The sequence below is a fragment of the Halichoerus grypus genome, chromosome 8 (assembly GCF_964656455.1).
Source record: "Halichoerus grypus chromosome 8, mHalGry1.hap1.1, whole genome shotgun sequence".
Classification (NCBI taxonomy): Eukaryota; Metazoa; Chordata; class Mammalia; order Carnivora; family Phocidae; genus Halichoerus; species Halichoerus grypus.
This window is the reverse complement of record NC_135719.1, coordinates 48,876,689-48,903,722: the sequence shown is the minus strand read 5'-3', so window position 1 is coordinate 48,903,722 and position 27,034 is coordinate 48,876,689. Positions and strand designations below refer to the sequence as shown.

General features: G+C 53.6%; 1 protein-coding gene across 1 annotated transcript in view; it reads right to left on the bottom strand.

Annotated features, from left to right (window-relative positions):
• IGDCC4 (immunoglobulin superfamily DCC subclass member 4) overlaps positions 1-27,034 on the bottom strand; it is a 38,094-nt gene that overhangs the window by 5,363 nt on the left and 5,697 nt on the right. The window contains exons 2-17 of the mRNA XM_036087156.2: positions 23,080-23,424; positions 22,272-22,413; positions 16,274-16,410; positions 14,785-14,925; positions 11,396-11,551; positions 10,183-10,596; positions 9,492-9,656; positions 8,811-8,948; positions 7,754-7,924; positions 6,504-6,740; positions 6,250-6,351; positions 4,125-4,308; positions 3,253-3,380; positions 1,383-1,553; positions 1,010-1,147; positions 184-289 (exon numbers count right to left, since the gene is read on the bottom strand). Of these exons, the coding sequence (XP_035943049.2) occupies positions 184-289; positions 1,010-1,147; positions 1,383-1,553; positions 3,253-3,380; positions 4,125-4,308; positions 6,250-6,351; positions 6,504-6,740; positions 7,754-7,924; positions 8,811-8,948; positions 9,492-9,656; positions 10,183-10,596; positions 11,396-11,551; positions 14,785-14,925; positions 16,274-16,410; positions 22,272-22,413; positions 23,080-23,424 (2,875 nt within the window). The remainder of the gene's footprint in view (positions 1-183; positions 290-1,009; positions 1,148-1,382; positions 1,554-3,252; positions 3,381-4,124; positions 4,309-6,249; positions 6,352-6,503; positions 6,741-7,753; positions 7,925-8,810; positions 8,949-9,491; positions 9,657-10,182; positions 10,597-11,395; positions 11,552-14,784; positions 14,926-16,273; positions 16,411-22,271; positions 22,414-23,079; positions 23,425-27,034) is intronic.

Genomic DNA, 27,034 nt, shown 5'->3' with positions numbered 1-27,034 from the left:
CCCTAAACCCACTCCCCATTCTCATGAGGACACCACCCCCAATCCCTTCACCCCAGAGTCTTAGTTTCAGTGGGGCCTCTGGGGGAACCTCGGGCAAGTCGTGGCCACTTTCCGTGCCCTCTCATCTCTGCTGCCCTTCTGGAAACCTCTCCTCTCTGCAGGCAGACTGGCCCCTTCACCCACCTGTGGGGGCTGCGGCGCAGGCCGGCACACATGCAGGCCAGGAGGCAGAGGAGGCCCAGGCAGACACCCACAATGATGCCTGTGACTGAGTGCACGTCCAAGGAGTCTGGCGGGGGACAGAGAGGGGACAGAACAGGTCAAGGCCAGGACGAGGTCCAGGGTTCATAGATCAGGATTTCTGTGGCTTCCTCAGGAGACCACTGGTCTCACCCTCTGGACACAAAAATCTGCTGCTGCAAGAAGGGGTCCACCACCACCTCTCTCTCTGTCCTCCCCACTGGACATCTGAAGTTCTGATCTCTCTCTGTCACCCTGGCCTCTCAGTGAAACACACTAGGGTTGGTTCTGTGAGTGTGCAACAGGAGCGGTCGCACGGGGCCCACACTCAGAAGGACGCCATGCTTGGTTGAAGGTTCTGCTGTCACCATCTTGCAGTTCTGATTTTTTAATGAGGGTCCCATGTTTTCATTTCACACTTGGCCCTGCAAATCACATAGCCAGTCCTGCTGCCCTCTCCCACCCCATAAAGCTTGTCACCTCTCCAAGCCGATCCTCCAATCAAAGCAGTCTCCCAAAGAACCAAGCCAGTCTCCCATAAATCTGACCTCTTGACTGAATCACTACTGAACTACATCCATTTCCCCTTCAAATCTGTCCCCTCCCCACCAAACTACGAAGCCAGCTGTCCAACACAATGAAAGGGTAGTTGTACCTGGGGGCAGGGCCCTGGAAGAGATGACTTTAGCATTAGAGGTCAACTCCAGGGGCCTCAGAAGACCTCAGGCTGTCCTAGGGTGGACCTACTCCTCCCTCCCTGCCCTCATACCTGAGAGCTTCTCCTGGAGAGTGATCACATCCTGCAGGCCAGAGAAGGGCCCAGGCCCCACCTCTGTGCGCGCCCCCATCTTGAAGAAGTACCTAGTGTCGCTCTCGAGGCCATGTACCTCAGCACTGAAGATGTTTCCTGGGGGCAGGGGGAAGCAAGGAAAGCAGGGTTGGAGGGTTGGGGGGGGTGCGGGATGCAGGACTAAGAAGGTATGCTCTCCCACTCGAGCACTAGCTTCTGCCTGCTTCTTCTAGAAACCCGTGGAACAAACCTCAGCCACACTCTCACCACTGACCCGGCCACTGGAGTGGTTGGAAAAGGGAGAGAGGGTGGGGAAGCTGTCGCTCAGATGCCCTGGGGTGGGAGCCCTCACCCTCCGTGGTGAGCAGGGTCCACTGGTGTTCGGGCTGGGTGTGGTTGCTGCTGTACAGGATGAGATACTCCACGATCTCTCCATTGGGCTCGGTGGGGGGGCACCAGTGCAGCCGAACGGTGGACGGCGTCAGGGGGCTCAGACGCAGGTCAGATGGGGGCGTTGAGGGCCCTGGGGTGCAGGGGAGGAAATGGGGAGAGGCACAGTCACTGAGAGCCCCAGCTCCGGGGGGCAGCTGGGAGACAGGGCATGAGGACAAACCACAAACCACAAAGCAAAATGAGATCTGATCTCTAACTGGTGAGTTTCTGGAAACTATTTGGCGGGGTGGGGGGGTTTCACTACCATTCCTCCCCTCAGAAACTCTTCTTCACTCCTTGGAGCAGGTCTCAAATTTCCACATCCAAATATTTCCAAAGGTGGAGGAGACTGTCTGGTATTCCAGAGACCCAGGGGCAGAGCTCAAAATTTTCTGGAAGGCTTAATTTTATTTTGAACTCTCATACTAAGTTTCTCCTCTGTTCCATGGTAAAGTTTAACCTAAAAATAGTGGTTAAAACTATTTATCATTGAAAGTTCCTAACTGGACGCCTGGGTGGCTCAGAGGGTTGAGGGTCTCCCTTCAGCTCAGGTCATGATCCCGGGGTCCTGGGATCGAGCCTCGCATTGGGCTCCCTGCTCAGCGGGGAGCCTGCTTCTCCCTCTGCCTCTGCCTGCCACTCCCCCTGCTTGTGCTCTCTCTCTGACAAATAAATAAATAAATAAAATCTTAAAAAAAAAAAAGAAAGTTCCTAACTCCTTGCTACCCCCCCACCCCCAGATCTTCAAGTAAAATCAGCTGATGCCCTGTATAGCCGTGTCTGCCCCTGACACGGGTCCCGAGGGTCATGGGAATCCCAGTATGAGAAGTACAACCTTTGTGGTTTTGTTTGTGCTTTGTTTTTAGAGAAGAAGCTGATCCTGGGGGTAGGGGTGAATGAGGAAGGGAGAGAAGGAGAAGGAGGGACACAGGTGACTAGTGAGTTGGAAAGGGACAGAGACTTGGGGTTCCAGGGCTTGAAGGCCCAGCAGAGGGTGGGATGGGGACCCAGGGCTCTGGGGCATGAGACAGCCACAGCATCGCAGGCTGCCAGAAGCCTCCTTGCCTCTCAGCTTCTCAGTTCCAGTCCCCCCGTCTGCAAAAGGAGAAAACATCCCCGTCTGTTGCACAGCTAGTGCTGCCGGGAAGCGTCCTGAGAACACACTGGGGCCCCCTACCCCCCCATCGCAGGTTAAGACCATCACAACTGAAGTCATAGGTGGGTGGGAGACAATGTGTAAGCAAACGCATGAGAGTGCACGGCGTTCGCACCCCACCCCATGCACATCTTCCTATTTCAGATCCTGAGACAAAGGTCTTCTGTCGATGGGAAGGTGAACAGTTATAGGGCCGGCAGAACCAAAGAGCCTCTGCTATGAGAACAAAAGTCCATTTGTCTTGGAATGCCATTTCCAGAGGCTCCAGAGTCACAGACGTGCACAGCAAATGCCTCCATCCTTTTACAGAGGGGGACGTGGAGGCCCAAGGGGGAAGGGACCTGCCCAAGCCTCCCTGTGTGTCAGGGGCGGGATGGAGCCCTCACGTGCAGAATCTAGGACACCTGGCCCCTGGTCACTAGCTCAGTGAGGTCTTGGCCGTCTCATACAAGAAGCCCCTCCTCTAAATCTCATTATGTTTAGGAGTGAGTGGCTAAGACCAGCACAGGACTGGCCGACGTGAATGCAAAGCCAGCAATAGAAACAGGGTTCCGAGGGACATGTCCAAAAAGAGGGTCGTCGGGGCAAGAAGGAGTGAGGTAAAAGATGGATGGGTGGCAAGGGGGCCACTCACGGTCAGGCAGGGTGGAGCGTTCCACCACGGAACCGAAAGGCCCGTCCATGTCCACGCCATGGGACTGTACCGCAAACTCGTATTTGGTGAATGGCTTCAGCCCACCAATGAGGATGTCTTCTCCAGAGCTGCCGAGGCGAGAAATGCAACTAGCGCTCTCAGGGCACCCTCCTGCCAGGAGAGGCCCGTCCAAATCCGCTTCGCCAGCCAGCCCCAGGCCCTACCCTGGGCGGGGAACGGACTCACTGGCAGGGGGGCCACGGACACCACCCAGGGGCCCTACAGAGAGGTCTGGATGTATGCTGCTCCCAGGGTAGTCTGTCCAAATCTCCAGACCAGGCCCCCTGCTCCAGGAAACCTTCCTGGGTTCCTCCAAGTCACTGTCCACCCAAGGATCCATCTCTGATGCATCTTTTCCTTGACTTAATGGTACTTTAGCTGCAGCTGTACACAGCTATTATGTCTTCCCACTTTATTCTATCTGTTTTATTTGCTTTATTGTGTCTTCAATGATATTTTTATGCAATTTTTCCTCTGCCTAACCAGCAGCTCCTCTGGGGCTCTGCCTCCCCATCTGACTGGGGGCCCTCTCAGGACGGCATCAGGGCTGTCTCCTCCCCCTCATGTCAGTAGGCCTCTGAGGTTGGAGAAATGGGTCTGTCCTGCATCACGTTCCCTGTGGTTGAGTGCGAGGCTCTGTTGGGAGGGGATGGGATAGGATGGACTCCCCTCTTCCACCTGGCACCAGCAGACCCTCAGGGTGCCCCAGTGCAACACGCGAGCCAGGAAAGGCTCCTGAATGCCCGGGGTCCCTCCCCTCATCACCATCTGCTGCCTTCCGTCCCCGTGGCAGCATCGGCTGGCTTCCCCACCTGGTGTAATAGGTGACCAGGGAGGCGTTCCTGAGCCCCCAGGGGCTGAAGCGCACAGTGTAGTTGACAATCTTGACTGTGGTGAAGTCTGGCTTTTTCCACCGAAGCCAAATGGAAGTGGAGCTGTTTGATTCCGCATGGACGTGGGCAGGGGGCAAGGGTGGTCCCCTCTGGATGGGCAAGTCTGGAAGGTGAAAACAGAGTGTGGGGAAAGGAGGGAGGACACTCATACCAAAATACGGGTAGTGGTTCGCGATTCCAAGGTATTTTTTTTTCACCCTCTGTCTTCTGGTCCTGTGGAGTTGGGTAGCATCATTCCCCCCTCACAGCTGAGGAAACTGAGGCTCCCAAGAATTTCAGTGATTTTTGCCAAGGCCATACCTAGAGCAGACTGTACTAGAGAGAGGCAGCAAATTATGGCAATTAAAAGCACAGATTTTGGAGCCAGGTGGTCCTGGTTCCAATTCTAGCTCTGCCGCGTACTAGCTGTGTGACCTGGGAGAAGCTACTTAACCTCTCTATGCCTCCATTCCCTATTCTGTCAGTGGGGCTGAGAACAGTCCCTCCTTCATGGTGTTGTTATAAGCATTCAATTAATATTTGTTATGTATACAGAAAAGTGTCTGGCATATTGCTATGGACTGAATGTTTGTGTCCCCCCCAAATTCACATGCTGAAATTTGAACACATGGGGGGCCGTCATGAACGGGATTAGTGCCTATCTTTGTCCATCCGGGCCACTATAGCAGAGTACCACAGACTGGGTGGCTTACAAACAACAGAAATTCATTTCTCACGGTTCTGGAAGCTTGAATCTGAGACCAGGGTGCCAGCATGCTCAAGTTCTGGTAAGAGCCCACGTGTGGGTTATAGGCTGCCAACTCCTCATTATATGATCTTATGGAGGAGAGCAGAGAGAGGAAGTGAGCTCTCTTGTGACTTGTAAAAGGGCACCAATCCTCTTCATAAGGGCCCCACCCTCCTGATCTCATCTAACCTTATTTACTTCCTTATACATCGTACTGGAGGGTGGAGTTTCAATGTATGAATTGGGGGGCAGGGGAAGGGCACAAACTGTCAGTCTGTAACTGTGCCCTTATGGGAGAGCCCCCAGAGAGCTCTCCAGCCCCCCTTCTGCCAATGGAGGACCCCATGAAAACATGGCTTACGGTCTATGAACCAGGAGGTGGGCCCTCACCAGACACTGAGTCTGCTGGTGCCTTGACCTTGGACTTCCTCCGGGACTGTAGAAAGCAATGGTTGTTTCAGCCACCCAAACTAGGGTATTTTTGTTAAAGCAGCCTGAGCTAAGACCTGTATAGTGAGTGCTATAGGATGATGTGTTTATTACATAAATATAAAATAAAACAAACTCCATGACAGTGGGTACCTTATCTGTATTGTTCATCACTATATTTCCAGAACAGGGTAGTAGACAGTAAAAAAGATTTGCTGAATGAACAAACTGGAATTTGAACCCAGGTTTCTTGGCTCTGGGTTGAGTGCTCCCTTCGATAAAACACATGGTTGAAAATCAGCCTGGGAAGTCAGGGGCAAGGGGCGTGTCATGATGGGCAAGCAGGGTGGCCCACCCAGAGCCATGGGACAGTGTACTACCGTGGACAGACTTTTGTTGGGCAGCCAGGAGTCCCGGTTCTAGTTTAGGCTCTGTGTGACCTTGGGCAAGTCCCTTTACTTCTCTGAGCCTCCGCTTCCTGATGGGCCACATAGGGACATTCTCCCTGCCCAGCGTGGAGGGACAATCTGATAGACAGTATGTTGTAGGTGGATGTGTTTTAAAAAATGTTTAAAGATCAAACAGGGTCAGGAGTCACTGATCAACTATGGGGTTTCTCTCTGTCCAAACCTTCCAGATCAGCACTGCTCATGGGTAATGAAAATCCGGTAGCTGGCCTGAAAGACAGTACACCAACTGAAGTTTCTCTCTGCAACAGAGGCTGTCTGGGGCTAGAAGAGGACCTTTGAGCCTAAGAGAATGGGTCTGGGGGTGGCCAAGGCTACCGGATGGCCTGACCACCAGGGCTGGCCCAGAGGAAAGGGAAAGGAAGTGGCACACAGACCCCTCGACGGAGCCCTCCTCCCTCTCCTTCCCCAGCCCCCTCACCTGGTGTGGGAGCCTTTTCTGTCTTGCCCTTCCACACTGCTGCGTAGCCGTCCTCATGTTTGTTGAATGCCACAAGCTTCACCTCGTACAGCCGGCCAGGGGCTGGGGAAGGTCATGGGGGTCACTGGCTAGAGGGACCCCCGAGGCCACTCTTTCATCCCCAGAGAGCATTCCATTCCCAACTCCCGTGCCCAGCTTGCCCAGTTCCCCACCGAGGCTATGTCTGTCTTGCTCCCTCCCGCAGCCCTCCTCACCTAGCTGGGTCAACTCATACTGCTTCACTTTCTTCTTGAGCCGGACAGGCCCCACGTCCCAAGCCTGGTCTCTGTGGCCCCCTGGGGGACTCTTGCCATCGGCCTCCTCCTCGGCCCCCACCTCCCGCCAGTACAGTTTGTAGCCAGAGATCTGGGCGGGGTGAGGGGGCGGCTGCCATGACACCACCAGGGACTCCATCCTTGCCCGGACCTTCAACTCTGCAGGGGCAAAAGGGACTGGGGGCAGAGGAGCAGGATGGGAAGAAGGAGTGAGAGAAAGGGGAATGAGGAGAAGGAAGCCAGGGATGGGGGAGGGGGACGAGGCAGGAGGAAGCCAAAAGCAGGAAGCCAGCACTGAGTGGGAGCCTTGCTAGCCTCCGCCCAACACGCTGGCACGCAGCCCGCACCTCCCGCGCCGGGTCTGGGCTCAGTCTAGAGGGGAACTCACTGTTCTACACACCCAGAGTGCTGAGAATGCAGGGATGTCTCCTGGGCATTTGCAAAGGGGTCAGCAAGGAGCCCCTCTGGGGCAGGACTGATGGTACCTGGCACAGCGTCAGGCCCTGTAATTCTTCTGAAGGAAGGAATGCATGGGTACTGACAGGCTAGGGGGTCACCGCGGCTGCTGAGGCCGGGAAGGAGGGAAGGAGCCACTGGTGTGGGGAGCCTACTTGGAGCCCAAGACTGGGGCCTTACTATGTGTCAGACACTGTTCTAAGCTCCTTATACGTGTATTTTAACTTTATTCTCACAACCCCATAAAATGACAAAAATACTATTGTCTCCATTTTACAAAGAAGAAAACTGAGAAGTTGAGTAACTTGTCCAAGGTCATACGGATAGTATGCGTGCGAGAGGGTCTGTCTGTACGTAATCATTCTCTTACTGGGCCTCTTGACAAAACCAACAATCCTAATCTGGAAGCAGCTACTATCTGCCAAGTTCTTATTGCGTACTAAACACTCGTTTACAATGCATTAGTAGTCCTCACGCCACCTGCGGCAGTAAGTGAAGCCTCAGAGTTGTGAATGGTTTGTTCAAGGTCACGCAGCAGATAGAAGGGACCCTGGAGCCCAGGTTTGTTTGTAAAGGCCAGCCGTTCGCCTCTAACACCTGGCCTCCCTTGCCCATCAAGCAGGGGAGCCATGGAGGGTCTCTGGTGGAGAGGGTGCTTGGGCCTGCGTTCTAAAGGCACACATACACCCACAGGGTCACATACCCCATCCTTCCTCTCCCCTCAGACCCCATACCGTGGCTCTGGTTGTGCAGACTGGGCGTCCGGTGCTGCATCCACTGGGAGGGGGTCCCGTAGCCAGCCCCGGTGCCGGCCGAAATCCGTACTCTATACACCTTGTTGGGCTGAAGCGCACTCAGTGTAAACTGTGTCTCATTCCCAGGCACCTCGGTGGAGAAAACCTGATCTGCTGGGACAGAACACATGGCTGCAGGGCGGCGACCTGAAGACCATGACCCCTAAACTCCCCTACCAGTTCGTCCACCCCAGATCCTGGTTCCTCAGTGCCCATGAGAGCCTGAGGCCCTCTCGGCACGGATCCCTCAGTGCCTGGACGGACTCCACGGCTCCAGAGCTGACTCCTGGGCCTCCGGCCTGGGCTGACGCCGGTCATCACCCTCAGCTCAGAGTGGAGAGAACCATGGCAGACTCCGCACTTCCCCATGAGCTGTCAGTGACCATCCCCTTACACACACACTAGGGTGCAGGTGCAAGGGCTTGTCTCTGAAGGCCATCAGGCACGGCCTGCCTTCTGGAGCCCAAGCCCCCTTCCTCACCCTTCCCTCATTCTTCACTCTCACCCTCACCCCCAGCCCCTTGTCTTCCCCTAACTCTTTATCCCTTTCATATCCTCTCCCCTTGATCACTTACATCTGCCCTAACACGCCCTCCCCGATGCTCTGTTTCCCCAAACCCGCAGGCACGCCCTCCACTGCCCTATCCCTCATCTGCTTTTTGAGTTGGAAGGGACCCCAGGGATTACCTAGGCTACCTGCCTCGTTTCACAGATGGGGAAGCCGAGGCAGGGACCTAACAGCATTATCCACTATAGCTATACAGGGGGTAGGGCTAGAATCCAGGTCTCCCTCTGTCTTAAGCTTTGCCTCTTTGCCTTTCCCTACATTCAGACCACACTCCTCTTGTCCAGGGTCCTATTTCCCTACTCCATGGCTCTGGCTCAGTTCCTCAGACTTCCCTCCCCCCCACTTCTGCTTGGATCCTCAGCTGCTCTGGCCAGCACTTCATATCAACAATTCCCAGCCAGGTGGAGCCCTCACCCTGCCCCCACTCACCTTCCTTTCCCAAACCGTACTCTATCTTGTACTTCACCACCTGCCCATTGCTCATGCTGGGGGGCAGGGGCAGCCACGCCACCCTGATGTCCAAAGGGTTGGGGCTGGACAGGGAGAGCTGGGGCGCTGCACTGGGGACTGAGACAGAAGAACATCAGGGTGAGCTCTGCTCCACCGACGTGGAAGGTGAGGCCCAGGAGCGGTCAGAGACTTGCCCAGGTCACACAGCAAGTCAGAAGTAGGCCCAGGACCAGGATCTGAGGGAGGAAAGGGAGCCTCTCAGGGGAGCCCCAAACTGGAGATGAGGGGATATTCTTCCCACCCCAAAGCCAGAAAAAGGTTTGGGGCACAATCTTCTACATCCAATGGGTTCAGGTCACCGGCCCCTGCCTGATTGGATGGTACATGGATATTGAGAAGGGCCATATAACACATGGAATCAAGACCTGGACTCAAGTCCCAGCTGTACTACTGACCTTGGGCAAGTCACTCTCATTTTCTGGGCCTCAGTTTCCCAAACTATAAGCTGGGAAGAACCCTCACCCACCTCCTTACAGGGCACAGAAGATGACATGAGGCAGATAAAAGTGCCTTGGCATACACTAGTAAAAAGAAGCGAGCTACCATCCCCAGGGAATTCTCTGGAACCCAAGGTGCCCATTGCAGGTTTAGAGGCCCTACCATCATCCAGTGTGTGGACCAGCGCTGGGGTAGAGGTGCGGCTGGCCCCCAGCTGGGAGTAGGCCACCACGTAGAACTCATAATCGGTGTTGGGTTCCAGGTCCCGAACCTGCAGCTCTGTGGTGTCATTGTTCACTGCAAACTGGTATTCCACATTGTCCATGCCTGGGGCGGTGACACAGAGGACAAAGGTACTGTCACAGAGCCACCCCCAAAGGTCTGCCAGCTGGAGGCTACCTAGGGATCTTTCATATTGTCCCAGCCTCTGGAATGGTCTGGGTATAACTAAATCATCAGATCATCTGAGCTGGAGAGTAAGACTTCCCCCGCTTCTAGTCTCACTGTATTAATTCCTCCACCAGTTAAGAAGTTCTTTCTGGTGTCTAACTGAAGTGACTCCTGCTGCAGTTAATCAACCAGCTCCAGGAATGCCTAGGCATTTTCCCTGGGAGGAAAAGCATCCTCTTCCTTATCATAACAGACTGGAGGAGGGGGAAATGGGCCACACACGTTAACCCCTCCATCACGGCATCGAAGACTATGGCTTAGCCCATGTCCACGCGGGTCTTCTCCCGTGGGCTCCCACCCCATCTCATCCTATCCCAAAGGTACCCACCCACGCAGCAACCCTTCCGTCATCTAACCTGTGTCCCCCTCGGGGCGCCCCCGCGCGGGTCCCCAGCGGACGTACCCCGTGCCTTCTGGTAGTGGAGGGAGAAGCCGATGATCTGCTCGCTGTGCAGCTCGGGCCGCTCCCACGCCACGAGCACCGCAGAGCTGCTCAGCGGCGTGGCCGTGACCCTCGTGGGGGCGCTGGGCAGCCCCTCGCGCACCACTACGGCCAGGGGCGCGGCGGCGCACGCGGTGCCCGCGCTGTTCTCGGCCACGCACTGGTAGTAGCCGGCGTCCTGCAGGCCGATCTGCGTGATGACCAGGCTGCCGCCGCCGCCCTGCACCTTGACGCGCCCGTTGGGCCGCAGCGGCGCCCCGTCGTGCAGCCAGCGCAGCGCCGGCCGCGGCTCCCCTGCCGCGCGGCACACGAAGCGCGCGGTGCTCGCCCGCGTCCGCGACAGCGCCTCGGGCGCCTGCGAGATGGCCGGGGCCGCTGGGGGCGGGGAGGGGGACGCTGACGGCGCGCTCCGGCCGCGAGGGGCTCTGCCGCCCCCCGGATGCTCCGGCCGGCTCCCGCGGGCCCTCCACTCGCTCCCTGAGTCACCCCGCCCCCAAATCCTGGCGGGCGGCGCCGCTCTACCTCTGCTCCTCCCCGGTTCACCCCAGCCCCACGCTGGCCGTTCTCCTCCTCGCCCCGAATTGTCCCCAGGCCTCCTGAGCCTCCCCTAAGGACCCCAGCTCCTCTTGGGCCTCACCCCACTCCCTCGGGTACCGTAACCTCCCTCTCCCCTCCTTGCCAGTGTCCCCCACACCTGGGAGACTCACCTCTCTCCACAGTTATCCCAGCCCTGAGCAACCCCGTCCCCCAGTGTTTCCTGTCACTCAGGCCACGCCACCGTCTCCCCTAACCCTCAGTCCTACCCCTCCCCCCATGACCTAGGTCCCACTCAGACCTCCCCTCACCAGCCCCCAAACACCCAAGCCATGCTCTGATCACCCCTCTCCTTCTCTCCCTGCCTCAACTTCCCCCACCCCATCCTCCAATCTCTTTCCCCCACTCCCCCGCCTCCAGTCCTCTAGCCTGTCCCCTCCAGTACCCACCCTAACGAAGGACTCCTCCCCTGAGTGCCGGCCCCCTAGCTCCAGCCTTTTTATCCTCCAGGATGGCCCGTCGGTCCTTCTGACACACCCACTTGCCCATTCCCCGGTCCCCAACTTCGCTGGCCCTAGCTGACCGCCCCACTCCGGTCCCCACCCTCCGCACTACTGCCCGGTCCCCCACCCCGCCTCACCCAGCACGCGGAGCTCAGCGGCGGCCGTGGCGAAGTCGCGCGTGCGGGGCTTGTTAGCGCGGCACACGTAGACGCCCGAGTGCCGGGGCTGCGCGCTGCTGATGAGTAGGTTGGTGCGGCCCAGGACGATGACGTCGGTGGAGATGGGTTTCCCATCTGGGGGAGGAGATGAAGATTGCTGGAGGAGGGCACCAAGGACTGCCCCTCCATCTACTCCCTGGATCCGGGGTGGGGAGGCCCTCCACACCCGGTTAAGGGAACACAACAGTCCCTTGTTTGAATCTCAGTTCCTCCACTTGCTAGAGGCGTGACCCCCTCTGAGCCCTCCTGTCTCCGTCTGTAAAATGGGGAGAGGATTGTCCCTAGCTGGAAGGATGCTGTGAGGGTGGGACACATGAGGTTTGTGAGAAGGCCAGGCACACTGCAGGTACCTAACAGGTGCTCAGTACATTCGTCAGTTATTACTATTACCATTATTATTAAATCCATTTCTCTCAAGGAGGACACGCTCCTCCTGTAGGGTGTTATCCCAATACTGTGATGAAGACATGGATGGAAAGGTCTGACCAGAACCAAAGATTTGAATATATGCAAGACTTTTTATCTTGAATCTGAAATGAGAACCATTTTTTTTTAAAAAAAGATTTTATTTATTTATTTGAGAGAGAGAGATAGTGAGAGAGCACAAGCAGTGGGGAGAGGGAGAAGCAGGCTCCCCGCTGAGCAGGGAGCCCCACACCAGCTCGATCCCAAGACCCCAGGATCATGACGGGAGCAGAAGGCAGACGCTGAACCGACTGAGCCACCCAGGCACCCCTGAGAACCGTTTTAAAAGCCCCTGCTTTCTGAACACGAACAGAAAATCCAGAGGAGAAATGCAAATGGCCAAGAAACACCAAAAAAAGTGTTCAACTTCACATAAGCAGAGAAATGCACACCAAAACACAGATGTTAATTCTCACCTATCAAACTGGGAAAGTTTTTAAAAAGGATAAGCTGCCAGAGAAAGGGTAAATGCTGAGAGGGGCTCCACCTTGACTTTGACCCAGGGATCCCATTTGTGGGCCCCTGTACTGGGGAGATATTAACAGGGCTGATCACTGCAGTGTTACATAACAAGTGGGCAATGGGAAAGGACTGGCAAATTGCATTATGGTTATACTCAAATGATGGAATATAGTCATTAAAATTACTTTTTGAAAAGTTTTAGAGATGGGGAAATGGTTATGACATACTGTTGAATTAAAGTAAGACTTGTAACTGTAAATATAGCATGCTCCCAATTTCGGGGGAAAATGTACATGTGCATCGAAAAAAAAAACTGGAAGAAAATACACTTGTATGTTAACTATTTTAATCTCTTTGAGTGGTGGAATGTTTTGTTTCTGCTTTTCCCCAGTTTTCCACAATGAACACACACAACCTTTGTAATCAGAAGAAAACAAAACAAATAGCCATGTCCCTTCCCTGACTTCATGAAGTTTCTAGAAAAGGAACAGTGACGGGTGTCAGGAACAAAGTCCTTTTCCAGCCTTTCTCTTCCCAGTCTCTGTCCAGGAGTGCTATTAGCAGACTTTCTGCAAGGGAGTTCCCAGGACCACCCGCGTCAGGATTCTCTGGGACAACAATTCTTAAATCCTCACTGTGCACTCGAATCACAGAATCTCAGGGGACCTTGTTAAGATGCAGAGGCCTAGGGCAAGCCCCAGATTCTGCATTTCTAACTAGGTGCAAGTGGTGGGTCCAAAGAGCACACTTTCAGTAGCAAGGACCTAGGGCAGTTTAAGATTCCTGGGTCACAACTGTCCAGGCATGAAGGCAGGGAGTCTGCAGTTTTAACAAGCTCCCTGGGTCATCGTGATGCAAGGTCAGGATTTGAGAAACATTGATATTAGAACTTCTGGGCAACACCACAGGCCTATCTTGATTATAGTATAAGGGTCCTGCTGGCGCCAGGATCCCCCTAACTAGGCAAGTGTCACAGGTCCAATGAGGTGTGCAGGTCGGGGAGACCCAAAGACACCAGCACTGTTCTATCTCATCAGCTCAGTGGGAGGTACATAGTTGTTCAGATTATTTTTCTTTAAACTCTGTGTATTCATTACATACTCTTTTGAATGTGAGATAAAAACTTACGAAAAGGAAGCAGTATAGGATAATAGACTGAGTCAGAGAAGAAAGGTAAAAAAAGCGGGGTTTAGGACTTACTTCTACCTCACCTTGGGACAAGTCACTTCTCATTGACAAACGGAAACAAATATAATCCTTGCTGGGGCACCTGCGTGGCTCAGTCGGTTGTCTGACTCTTAATTTCGGCCCAGGTCATGATCTCGGGGGTCGTGGGATCAAGCCCCACATCAGGCTCCACGCTCAGTGTGGAGTCTGCTTATCCCTCTCCCTCCCCCTCTGCTCTGCCTCCCCTTTGTGTGTACCCCCCCCCATGCACTCTCTCTCTCTAAAATAAATACATAAAATCTTAAAAAAAAAAAAAAATCCTCGCGGGGCACCTGGGTGGCTCAGTCGGTTAAGTGTCTGCCTTCGGCTCAGGTCATGATCCCAGGGTCCTGGGATCGAGTCCTGAGTTGGGCTCCCTGCTAGTGGGGAACCTGCTTCTCCCTCTCCCTCTGCCCGCCGCTCCCCCTGCTTGTGCTCACTCTCTGACAAATAAATAAAATCTTAAAAAAAAATCCTTGCTTTTCTTCCATATAGGACTGTAGGAAGTGGTGTTCCAGAAAGAGAAGAGGCTCTAAAGTTTGGGTCTTGGCTCTCTGAGCCTCCATTTCCTCATCTGTCCACCGGGAATAAGAGCCCTCGCCCCTACCCCTTCAGAGGGCCCCTCCAGGCTTTGGCAGGAGGGCGGGCTGAGCTCTCGGTAGGCGGCAGTGATGTGTGGCTAGGCCTCCCAACCCTGATAGCATCTGCTGGGACTCAGTCCCCCTGGCACTTAGCACTTGGTGCCTGATGCCGTCAAACGTCTCTTCTTGGGTATGTGTTTTATCGCCCTCACCCAGACCATGAGCTCAGAGGGCAGGGTCCCTGATTCTCTCACCTGTGCCCAGCAAGGAGCCCAGCACATAAGGCAGCTTTGCAGACCAGCGGCGGGCGCCTGGTTTCACCTGACTCTAGCTCTCACACACTCACTTGCGACACTGTTGAGCCCACCCTAAATAAGGTCTCAGTGACACTTTCGTGAGTGGCAGACACAAAGTGCTTCGTAAAGGGAACATACTACACGGATTGATGCCTAAGTCTGCCCACCCACAACACTCAGCCCTCGGAGAGGAGCTCCCACCACATGGAGCGGTCACCCTTATAACTTCCCAACTTGGGGACACATGAGATGCCACACCCTCCTTTCCCATGCTTTCGGGTCCCCTCCCTCCACTTACCCTGTCGGACCCAGGACACGAAAGGGGTGGGGTCAGCGGAGGCCACGCATTCCATCACCACACTCTGGCCAGAAACCACGGTGGTGTTCTCCGGGGCTGCCACAATGACCACGTCTTGCCCCCTGGTGGATGCCAGGGACCCTGGTGAGAGGGAAGGCCAGCAAGCAGCTTTACCATGAGGTGTCTTTACGTGCAGTCCCTCACCTGATGCTCACAGTCACCTGGTGGGGCAGGTGAGGCAGGGAACAACCAGGGTTTGATCACACGGGTGGGGAAAGCAGCTGCATAGCTCGGCAGAGCTGGGACCGGAACTCAGAGCTCTTTCTCTTGGAGCCAGGAGAGGAATAACCTGGCCTCTGGCACACCACCCTCATTCTTCCCTGCCAAACGGAGCCCACCCATCAGGGTCACTAGTAGACTTGGAGCCTGGAATTGGAGTCAACAGTCATAGTTTCTGGTTCCAGCACCATCATTAACGCAGTGTGACCTTAGGCAAGTCCCTTCTCCAAAGGGCTCTGGGTTCCCCTGTGGGAGAAGTAGGAGGTAGGCTCGAGTTTCTGCCAGCTTGGCAGCTCCCTGAGCACTGATTCCCTGCCAAGTTCTCCCTGTGACCCTGGCCCCTGGGTCAGCATGGGGAATACCTGGTACGCCCAGCAGGTGGAGGCAGAGACTCCAGGGTACAGGAGAGAGACTGAACCAGACTCCAAGACCTGCCTACCAGCTAAACCACAGGCAAGTAGGGTAGCGTGGAGGTGGGAGGGATGGGGAGGGGGATGGGAAGAGATGTGCAGAAGGGCAGGGTTGGGAGGAGATGCCAAGGTAGAGGAAGGCAAGTGAGAGGCCCTTGGAGGAGGTCTGCACTAAGATCGGTTGAGCACCTGCTAGGTGCCAGGCTCTTTCCACTCTTATCTCAGCTATTTCCACAACCCCCCCGAGCTAGACATTTGATAACAGCCCAGGGTCACACAGATGGTAAGTAGAGAGGCCAGGATTCAAACCAGGTCTTTCCGACCCCAAAGCCTGTGTGTGCCCTTCCTACCGCATCACACTGGGACGGGAGCTTTTCAGAGAAATGGAGAGGACAGGAGCACAAGACTGCAGGGATCAGGATTTGCAGCGTCCAGCCAGCAGCAAGGGGTGAATCTGCTAATACCCAGAAGGGCAGGGACCAGGGCTTCCTGACACCCCTCTTCAGATGCCTCCCCTCCCCTCTCCCTCACCTTTGTCCCTAGCCCGGGATGCCCCACCCAACCTTAGGGAGCACAGAGCCTCTGTAGGAAGACAGCCCTGGACTGGGAGCCTGGAGTCTGGGGTTCCAGCCCGTTCTATCTCTGACTTCCTGGGTGGTACGGCCTTCTCTGGGCTACCCCGCCGCACCTGCCCAATGGCAATTTGAAGGCAGAGCTTGGACTTCATGAGGCGCCTACCAGCTCTGAGGTGGCTGATGCCAGAAACCCCCAGGGTTCCCCCGCCCAGCCTGCCCCCTTACCTCTGCGGGCCACGCTGAGTAGGGCCTCCTGGCTGAAGCGCTGGCTGACGGAGCTGGTGGCCACACAGCGGTAGGAGCCTGCGTCACTCTCCTGAATGTCCAGGATCTGGAGGACCCCGTTGGGGAGAGTGATGAGCCTTGGGAAGGGGGAGAGGGCACCTATGAGGTGGGCAGGAGCTCTGCAGGGAGCTGTCCTGGGCCCCCCTCCCCCTCCAGCTTGAACTACCTCCAGCATCTCACTTTCAAGCCTCATTCATAATAAAACATGCAAATTAAAGCTGTGACATACCATTTTCACCTACCAGGTTAGCAAAGATCAGAAGGTTTAATATCACCCTATGTGGGTGAAGGAATGGGGGAAGGTACTCCTGTCTTGGTGGCCATGCCAATCGATACACCCTCCTTCAAGGGCAAGCAGGTAATATATTAAAATCAACCCTGCATGTGCCTTTTGATCCAGCAACACCACTTCGAGGACTCTATCCCACAGATATTCTCAGACATGGACACAAAAACCTGTTTAATGATATTCACTCCAGCACCACGAGGACAATGGCAGAAGACTGGAAAAAATCCAAGTGTCCATCTGTAGGGTGGGAACTAGCTAAATCGGTTTGGGTACATTCATACAATGGAATGCTAGGCAGCTGTTAAAAAGGAGGCAGCTCCATGTGTGCAGAAATGGGACGCTCTCCAAAGTGTGTTTGGTGCAGAACGGTGTGTGGGGATATGCACACTTATATGCTTGCACTGAAGGTCCCTGGGGAGGGGACCTGGGATCCCGGGAGTAGACAGTGGGAGACTTACTTTTTATTATACAGCCTTCTATACAGTGTGAATTTGTTTACCCCCTGCCTATATTACTTCCTCCCTCCCTGATAAAAATCCCTTTTATTCACACAATATCATCTGACTCTCAAAATAATCCGAAGAGATAGAGGGCATCGCAACCTCCATTTTACTGGTGACAAAACGAAGGTTCAGAAGCACTAGGGCATTATTTTCCCAGGGACTCAGAGCCGGAGCAGGGTTAAAACTTGAACCCAGGTCTTCCACTGCCAAATTCCATGTTCTTCCCACCTGCGTGTCTCGGCAGCCATCAGCTGGCTAAGAATGCCCAGGGAAGGGCCCCCAGAAAGCCCCAGTCAACACACACACTACTTAGGAGAGGTAGGATGGATGAAGGTGGTATCCTCCACCCTCTTGGTTAGAGGGTTGGAAAGCGGCTCAGGTTAGAAAGGTCTGGAGCCCTTGTTTGGGAGACAGTGCAATGCAGGCAAAACTGTGTCCTTGCAGAGGACACTGGGGTGGTGGTAAGTGGAGTAGGCTCTGGTCCAAGTTGGGGAGGGGGGATGTCTTTCTGAATCCTCCACCTATGATCCTTGCAGGGTTAGCTCCCGGTTGAGAGTCCCAGTTTCTCAATAGAGCAAATGGTGCTGGTCCCTGGATATAGGCTAGGCCAAGGCTGGAGAGGGAATGGGGCAGTAGTGTGCTTGATGAAGGTCGCTTGGCTCATGGGGAAACAGGGTATGAAACAATTTAAACACAGGAGAGGAGAACTAGCTCAAGGGTGTTGGGAGAAAATTCTGGCCACAGGCCTGGAAACCTGCTGTGGCCCAAAGACTTAGAGAATGAACATAAACCTGCTTCACTCCCTCCCTCATCCCACAGGCAAACCCACCTCTGCCCCAGTGTCTTACCCTCAGCTCCAGCAGCTGCCCACGTCAGTGCTGGGGCCAGCAGGGGAGAAGGGATATGGAGGCAAAGGGCGGTGGGAGGTAAAATTCTGGGCCAGGAAAATTTGATAGAGCAGGACAAGTGGGGAAGGACAAGCAGAACCCATCTGGGAAACAAGACCGCCATCTCCATCCAGGTCTCCTCCACCTAATAAGCTCTGCCTCCAAGACCCTTCCTCTTTCAGTCTAGCTAGCTGACCTTGCCTGCAGGGTTCCCACCAAAGCAACCCATATTTCCTAACCCCAAAGTTTCCCAGGCTTTCCATGGAAATTGTGCTCCAGGTACCCAAGAGCTGATACCTCATTTGACAAGGAGCATTTCCTTATTATGTGTGGGAAAGGAGGAAGGAAGGAAGGAAGGAAGGAAGGAAGGAAGGAAGGAAGGAAGGAAGGAAGGGCGGAAGGAAGGAAGGAAAAGAGGTATACCTCTCCTCAGATGTGGTGTTATCACTGCAGCCAACAGAAGCGGGATGGAACCCCTTTTAGTGTTCATCTAAAATCTTTTCTGTTTTGTTAAAATGTGTTTTTAGAAGTTCTGTCCTTGGAAAGATGTCCAAGATATATTGGTTAGTGGCGGGAAAAAAGTCACCAAACAGTGTTTATGAAGCAGTTCTATGTTTGGAAACTAGATAAGTGATATGTTAGGATATGGGCAGAACAAGGCATGGGTGGTAAAGCTCCCATCATTCAGGGAGGTTTTCTCTGCAGTGTGATTACTGGGAATGCTTATTTGTTGTGTTTTATTTTTTTTTTATTTTTTATTTTTTAAATATTTTATTTATTTATTTGACAGAGAGAGACAGAGCAAGAGAGGGAACACAAGCAGGGGGAGTGGGAGAGGGAGAAGCAGGCTTCCCGCCAAGCAGGGAGCCCAATGCGGGGCTCGATCCCAGGACCCTGGGATCATAACCTGAGCTGAAGGCAGACGCTTAACGACTGAGCCACCCAGGCGCCCCTATTTGTTGTGTTTTAAAAAAAATTTTTTTGAATATTTATTAGGTTGGAAGTAGAACACTTGAAAAAATTGAAATTGAATAAATAAAATCTTTAAAGAAAATAAATAAATAAATAAATTGAAATTGAAGACTGGACTAGGGAGCCCACAGTATTGAGGTCCATTGGTGTCATGTTTTCAAAGTGTGAGTGAATGGTGATAACAAAAATGATTTCAAGTGGATCCAGACACACATTTTTTTTTTATTCCAGCAGTTATGTATTTATTTTTAGGGCTACCTTGTATTTATGGTTAGTGTTGCTGGTTTTCCATTTTACTGCAGTGAGATAATTTTCCTTTTTAGTATGTGTTAAAGTTACAGAAGAGAGCTGATTTAAAGAAGTGTATTAAGTAAGTGATTGAATAAAGGGCTCAGGAACGGCCAAAATTATAAAGGGGGTTTGTGAATGCTTGGGATTTGGGAAACATTGCTCTCATTGATTACTGGTTCCCGTGGAAGGAAAATTATCCTCTATCATTAGAAATTAGTATAAGTACCAGGGAATTGCCTTGGGGTCTATTCTTCACCAGCAGTTCCAAAAATATGCACCTATCCTTTGACAGAGTGTGTTTATTAACTGCACGTGCATAGAGCCTCCAACAAGGCATGCGGTCTCCAAACCACTGGGCTACATTTATGAATAGCATATTTGTACATGTACTATATCTGGGCATGTGTAAAAATACATACCTTGGGCATAATCAAGTTGCTGTTTTAGACATTTCTTTATTTCCCCCACACAATGTGCTGGGACATGTGAGCCTGGCTTATTTATAGCTAAGGATCACTTTTCAGAGGACTTGGGGGCAAACACTCCCAGAGCCCTGGAACTGGCAGCTCCAGACTTCTGGGAGAGGCCTGTGGCTTCATAGAAGGATGCCTGGACTAGATGTGGGGAGGTGACGGAGCCCTGCTGTTTGCCGGGAAACTTTGCGGGAAGTCACCTCTCTGCTCGGCCCCACAGTTGGCCCGCCTGACCTCTGAGCCCATCGGTAGCATGAACTTCTTCAGACCCTGCAGCTTCCCTACCCCAACCACCGAATCACAAGGGGCTTGCGTGTCACTCGTGCCAGGCCTCCGGCATCCCACACTCCGTGTCCTAGCTATGTGACCTGGGCCAAGTTACTTCTGTCTCTGATCCTCGGTTCGCTCACTTAACGATCCAGATAATAATATCTGCCATAACCATGTATGTAGACCTGGAAGGATGTTCATGATGTGTTAAGTGAAAAAAAAAGTAGAAATTGCTTTATAATCCCATTTTTGTTTTGGAAAAAAAGTTGATTGAACAAAAAAACCCAGTATGGGGGCACCTGGCTGGTTCAGTAGGTAGAGCATGTGACTCTTGATCCAGGGGTCATGAGTTCGAGGCCCACACTGGGAGTTTACTTAAGACAAACAAACAAAAAACCCCAGTATGTACAATATAATCCAAATTTTAAAAGAGGTTATTTATAAACATACAGGGGAAAATTCCAGAGGCTAGACATCAAAACTAACAGAGACTTTCTATGGGTGATGACTGTTTCTTCAGTTTTGCTTATGTGAATGTGAAAAAGGCATCTTCCAGGAATATAAACTAAAAGTAAATAGAGGAAAATATGGAAAATAAGAAATACCTACCTTGAAGGATGATGGGAAGGATTAAGTGAGAAAACATAGCTCCCATTAAGTGGGGCCTACCATGCCTTTCGACACGGGGCGACTTCTCTGCTCTCTCCCACTCTCTCTGGGGCCTGCCAGGAGTGGGCTCTCCCTTGGTTCTCACTCAGCAACTCCCAGGAAGCGCTGACCAGACAGCAGCAAGGGGCCCGCATTTGCAAGGCACAGAAGTTAAAGGCTGGATCAGCACTTCCAAGGTCGCTTCCTAGAATGCCCATTCATGGGATGTTAACGGGGTTGTGGCAAGAGGGGCTGTGGGCAGATGAGTCTAGGAAGTGCTTGGTTCAACAAGTTTAACTTCTGTACAGGACTTCTCAGAGCCTTGTCAACTTCAAGAAGGGGATTTACAGGCAGCTGTCCAGACGTTATTTGACCACAGAATACTTTTTCTCGAGAAGCACCTTTAGTGACTAATGTTCTCCAAAGAACAATGATCTAATCCAACCCTTTCATTTTTTTCTTTTCCTTTAATTTTATAGATGGGGGGAATGAAGCTGAGTGAGAAAGGCCTCTGCGAGGAGCAACAGCTGAAGCAATCATCCAAATCAGCAGCTTGACCTGCTGCCCTTCTTCCTCCCTCACAAATGTTGCAGGGATGTGCCCTGTGGCTTTTCTAGCCAGAAGTTTCTCCTACACCTTCCCCCCCACCTAGATGTGGGCAAAAGTCAGAGGAGCTGGGACAACTCAACACACTCAAGACAGATTAGTCTCAGGGCAGGGAGACCTGGAAACCAGTGTTTCTGAGCCCACGGAGCCCCACCTCCACCAGGAGAGAACGAGAGCGAGGGAGCTGGTACTACAGCTAGAGAGATGGAGGCAGAGGACTGGGGCGGGGGACTGGGAAAGGCCTTGGAGCCACATCTCCAAAGATGTAAGAATCCACGGGGTGACAACCGAGTCATGAGACCAGCTCGGAGTCCAGAGGAGCAAACGAGCCTTGTGCCTTCTGCTCGTGCTGCAGGTACATCTGGGCCCTCCCAGGAGGCCACAGTAAGGGTCAAGTCCTGCTCTAGCTTCTGCTTCTCTTTCACCCCAGAAACTCTTCCCTGGGATCATTCCACCTACTCACTGCCTTTACGGGGAGGGAGGAGGGTAAAATGGGAAGGACCTATATCAAGTGCTGCACCCCACAGGGTGGAATTGAGAGACAAGAGAGGTTCTGCGTCTAGGGTAGCACCTCCGGAGGAAGGCTGCAGAGAGAAAAGCCTCCCAGCAGCCTCCGGGCTCTGCTCTTAACCGAACAACGAACTTCCTACCACTGACTCGCTGTGTGGCCTTGGACAAAACATAGCTTCTCTCTGGCTCTCAGTCTCCTCTTCAGTAAGGCAAGTGGTTGGACTAGATAAGGTCTGAAGGGCTCTATCACCACTCTCTATCTGAGCTCCGTAGCTTAGTGGGTGGCATTCTTTGCAAGGAACAAAAGTGCTTGCCCAACTTTTCTTGGGGGCCTACGTGAGCGGACAGCCGGGCCGTGGTTGGCTCCTAAGTCAGTTTGGGCAAATGGAGCCACCGTGGCTCTAAGAATCCTGGTTCCTGAGCACACGCCAGGGCCCTCTGTGGCTAGCCCACTGGGACCCACTCCCCACTCCCGCACAGGACACTCACCGAGGCTCCTCAGGCACCGGGACCTGGTCCTTCTCCCAGGTAATGACGGGTGCCGGCAGCCCTTCAATGTGGCACTCAAACCGAGCGGTCCCATTCTCCTCCACCGCCTGAGACTCCGGGTGCAGAGAGAAGCCTGCGAGTGCTGGGGGTGAGGACGGTGAGACACAGGCAGGGACAGGGGAGGAGCATGGGAAAGAGAGGGGGTGCACACAGTGAAACACACATACACACATGCACGTGTGCGCGCGGGCGCACGCACAGAAGCGCGGGGGGGGGGGGCGGTGGACAGAAACACAAGCAGGGCAAATTCCAGCCAACAGAGACAGTTGAAGAGGCAGCAGGGGGATAAGAAGCGGTGATTACTGGTCAGACGCTGGGTCAGAATGAATCGCCGCGCCCCACGCCTAACGTCACCATGGTGGTCAGACCGCAGGAGGATGGACATTTCTCCTGGCCTAAAATGATTTCAGGGTGATCTGTGCCTCCTGAGAACCCCCGAGGGGGTGGGCTGGATGACGGGGCTTGACTCCAGGCACTGCACCTGCTCCAGGCCCCCACACTCTACTAAGCCTTTCTGGCAGGCTTCCCGGAGGAGAGCACAACCTAGACTCTCAAACTCAAAGGGAAACAAAAGGAGGAGGAAGAAGAGGAGAGGTGGGAAGAAGGTAGCCATACCAGGAAGGGACCTACTGAGCGGGACGAGAGGCAGGGAAAGAGACAGGCCTGTGTGTAAGGAGTTAATGGGGATCCCCCTTCCCACACCCCAGGCCTCCTGGGTCTCAGCTCAGCCCCCGATGCAGGCACTTACTGGCGAGCTTGATCACTGCAGCCTGGCTGGCCACCACTCCAAGGGGGCCGTGGGCCAGGCAGGAGTAGCTGCCTTCAATGACCTCTGAGACCCCGGGGGCTGCCTTGTCACTGCCATCAGGTGCTGGCGGCTGGAACAGCCACAGGGAGCCGTTGGGCAGCAGGCGCAGGTGGTCGTGCTCGGGCAGGGCGCCTCCATCCTTGCTCCACGTGGTGCTCGTGGGGGGTCCGGCAGCCCCCAGACTACAATCCAGCACTGCAGCTTGCCCTGGGCCCAGGATCACTTCCAGTGGCCCCGCACCACAGCTCAGCTCCACGGTGGTCTCCTGGGGCCACGGCAGCTCCCCTGCAGAGAGGGCAGGCCCCAGGGCCATCAGTGTGCTTCCTCCCACCTCCCACAGCCTCCAGATCCTGAGTCCCCCACCCAGGGGCTGGGGCAACTCATGGAATAACAGGTCTCGTGGAGAGGCCTGAGTCTGGATCCTGGCTCTGCCCCTACCACCTGTGATCTCGGGCAGTCTGCCGCTCTTCTCTGTGCCCACCTTCCCTGGGGGCTCAGTTTCCTCATCCACCAAAAAACACAGTGCCTAGCAACATCCTTCATAATAGGCAAAAAGGAGAAACAACCCAAATGCCCATCACTTGATGAATGGATAAATATCTTACTCAGCCATCAAGAGAAATGAAGTACTGATATTGGCTACGTGGAATAACTTTAAAAACTTTATGCTAAGTGAAAGAAGCCGGTCACAAAATGCTATATATGATCTCATTTCTATGAAATGTCCAGAAGAGGCAAACCCACAGAGACAGAAATTAGATTAATGGCTGCCAGGGGCTGGGGAGAGGGAAGAATGAGGAGCAATAGTGAAAGGAGATGAGGTTTCTTTTTGGGGTGATAGGAATGTTCTGGAATTAGATAGTGGTAATGGTTGTGCAACCTTGTGAGCATACTCAAAACCACTGATGTGTATACTTTAAGTGGTGAATTCTGTGGCGTGCGAACTGTATCTCAATTAAAAAGGACCAGGAATTTCTTCCTCCTAGAGCTGTTGTGAGATGCGGGGTAGGAAAGGAGCACAGCATGGTGCCTGGCCTGGCACAGAATTGGCGCTCAGTAAGGTCCTCCCTCCCTGGAACCTTACAGATCATCTTAACCATGGTCACCCAACCCCCTCGTGCCCCAGTGGCAGGCGGGGCTGAGCACTCCTTCCTACCGCTCAGTTCATTTCCCCTAGGCCACACAGCAAGCCAGAGCCTGTCTCCAGGGGCCCCAACATAGCCTGCAGTGCCAACACTGGCCCTTGCCACAGAGGGAAGAGTAGGGGAAAAATGGAGGGAGGGAATGTCAACCCAGGGTCAAGGCGCAAACACACAAAGGCCAATGCTTCTCATTTCAGCCAACATTTCAGCAAGGCCCAGTAGCCATTATTCATAGAGAAATGGCTGGTTCTGGGGCGCCTGGGTGGCTCAGTTGTTAAGTGTCTGACTTTGGCTCGGGTCATGATCCCAGGGTCCTGGGATCGAGCCCTGTATCGGGCTCCCTGCTCAGTGGGAAGCCTGCTTCTCCCTGCTTGTGTTCCCTCTCTCGCTATCTCTCTCTCTGTCAAATAAATAAATAAAATCTTAAAAAAAAGAAAAGAAAAAAGAAATGGCTGGTTCTCCCAATTGTGTTTTCTGGAAGGTCGGCCTGCTGTCTCCCTGTCCCCTACAAGCTCAGTGGCCCGAGGTCCTTTCTTATCCTCTGGCCTGACACTTTGCTTAAAGGCAGAATGGCCCATCTGAGAGTGAACCCAGGACAGAGGCGAGTGCAATGGCCTGTCCTTACTACGAGGCTGGTTTCTGGGCGGAGAGCCATGGGAGGGCATGCGGAAAGCCAAATGGCTTCGGAATCAGGCAGCCCCTCAGTTCTGGACCTGGCTCTGTCACAGTCTAGCTGTGTGGCCTTGGGCCAGTCACTTCTCCTTCTGGACTTTAGTCTTACTCAAACGTAGCAGGTGATGTGTGAGAATCTATGATGTTAGGACAATTCAGTGAATAATCATACCTGGACATACCTATTCCTGAACAAACCTACAGAACACCATCTAGACACACATAAAAACTGTAGACACAGCCTTCCACACCTGAACATGCGTACCCCGGTTTCTGCCATACTCATCCAAACCCGGACATATCTATGAACCCCTTAGAACCCCCTAGAACCCCTGTCTGTCCCCAGGCTCTCTTCTCAGCACTCCTGAAGAAAAACAAGACTGAGCGGCAAAGAGAAGTCCTAGCTGGCTGAGATCAGGAGGCCAGGGCAGAAGCCAGGGCTCTGACCCTACAGTGCAAAGGACGGACAGACCAAGGGGGCCCCAAGTGGGCCTCTGCCTTTCTTAATTCGTCAGGAAGGCTCTGCTGGCATGTCCCACTGCTCGCCGGGGCTCAGCATTACTAATGGGTGCAGGGAGAAGGCGGGCCTTGTCCATTCTGACTGGGGAAACCAAAGTGGCATTCACATCACTTGGGGCTGTTTGCTGTGGTGGAAAGAGCATTTGACCTTGGGGCGGAAGATCTAGTTTCCAATCTTGCTGCTCCACCTACCAGCTGTGTGACAAGCCACTTAACCTCTTTGGGCCTTACTTTCCACATCTGTAAAATGAAGACGATACTACCAAGCCTGTGAGGAGTAAACAAGATGATGGCTGTCAGCGCCATCAACCAAGGGACGGGAGCTCATTCTTTAAAGGCACTTCATAAACTGTACAAGTGTTTGGGGTGGGTTTTGTTTTTTTTTTAATGAAAGATTTTTTTCTTTTTCTTTTACTGTACCGATGTTAATTACTGTTCTTAACAACCAGTCCCTTCTACCTCTGAGGCCCTTGATTCTATGATTCAAACATAGGGTAGGGGGAAGGCAAGCCCGGGCTCTCAGCCCAGCGGCTTCCAATTGCCCGGTTCTAGCCGCTGAGCAGTTTGCACTTCAGGGGAGAAAAGCCCCACACGACACGAATCCCTGAGCCCTCCGGCGGCCTCCCTGCCCCCCAGAGCACGTCCGGGGCCTGGAAAATCCCCTGCCGCGCTGAACAAACAATGTGAACAGTTGGGGCCTGAGCAGCTGCTGGGTATGTCAGCAGCCTGGGCTCTGGCGGGCAGGCCGGCAGCCAGAGAGGCCGGGCGGCTGGCTGCGGAGCCCAGAGGAGGCTCCGATTCCCTTCCTGAATATTCATGGATCAGCAGATGTCTGGCTTCCCCACCTCTGAGGAGCCGAGCACCCAACAAGGTAGTACAGGGAAACCAACAGGGATGGAGAGAACCAGGGGTCCCCCTCAGAGAGGACGGTGGTGATGGAAATGTCTTGGAAGCTTGAGATTCCTCACTGTATATAAGTGGGGAAACTGAGGCCCAGAATGGGGGGTATCTCATTTCTCTGGAAGACAGCCTGGGGAAACTGTCCTTCGACATTCTAGGGATGAATTCAGCACTGAGGAGACAGTTGCTCTTGAGTAAAAGGTTCTCTCTGCCTCAGTGCCCAGCCCAACTTCTGTGCCCAGGACATGCCTCCCACCCCCGCCACCACCGCCCGGGGCTCAGCTCCAGCACCAACCCTCTGTGAGGCCACCCCTGTCCCCCCGAGGGAAGCTTTATGTGTTTCCTATCCGAAAGCCACTTGCAGGTCCCTTAGCCATCCTTCCTCTTGCCTAGATGGACAACGGGGTATGGGTGGGGACGAGCCTTGGTCTGGAGTCAGGGTCCTCCTGGGTCATTCACTATATGGCCTTGGGCCCGCTACTTTCCTCCTTTCAGCCTCAGTTTCCCCAGCCTGAAAAGGAGAAGTCTCCACTTTTCTCATTTTCACCAAAATTCTCCCAGTGGCAGAGGGGAGCATACGCAGGAGGCTTGCTGACTGCCCCAAACGTTTTGATTTTTAAACCTTTGGCACATTTTGCATTCTGCTCCATTACATAGCAATG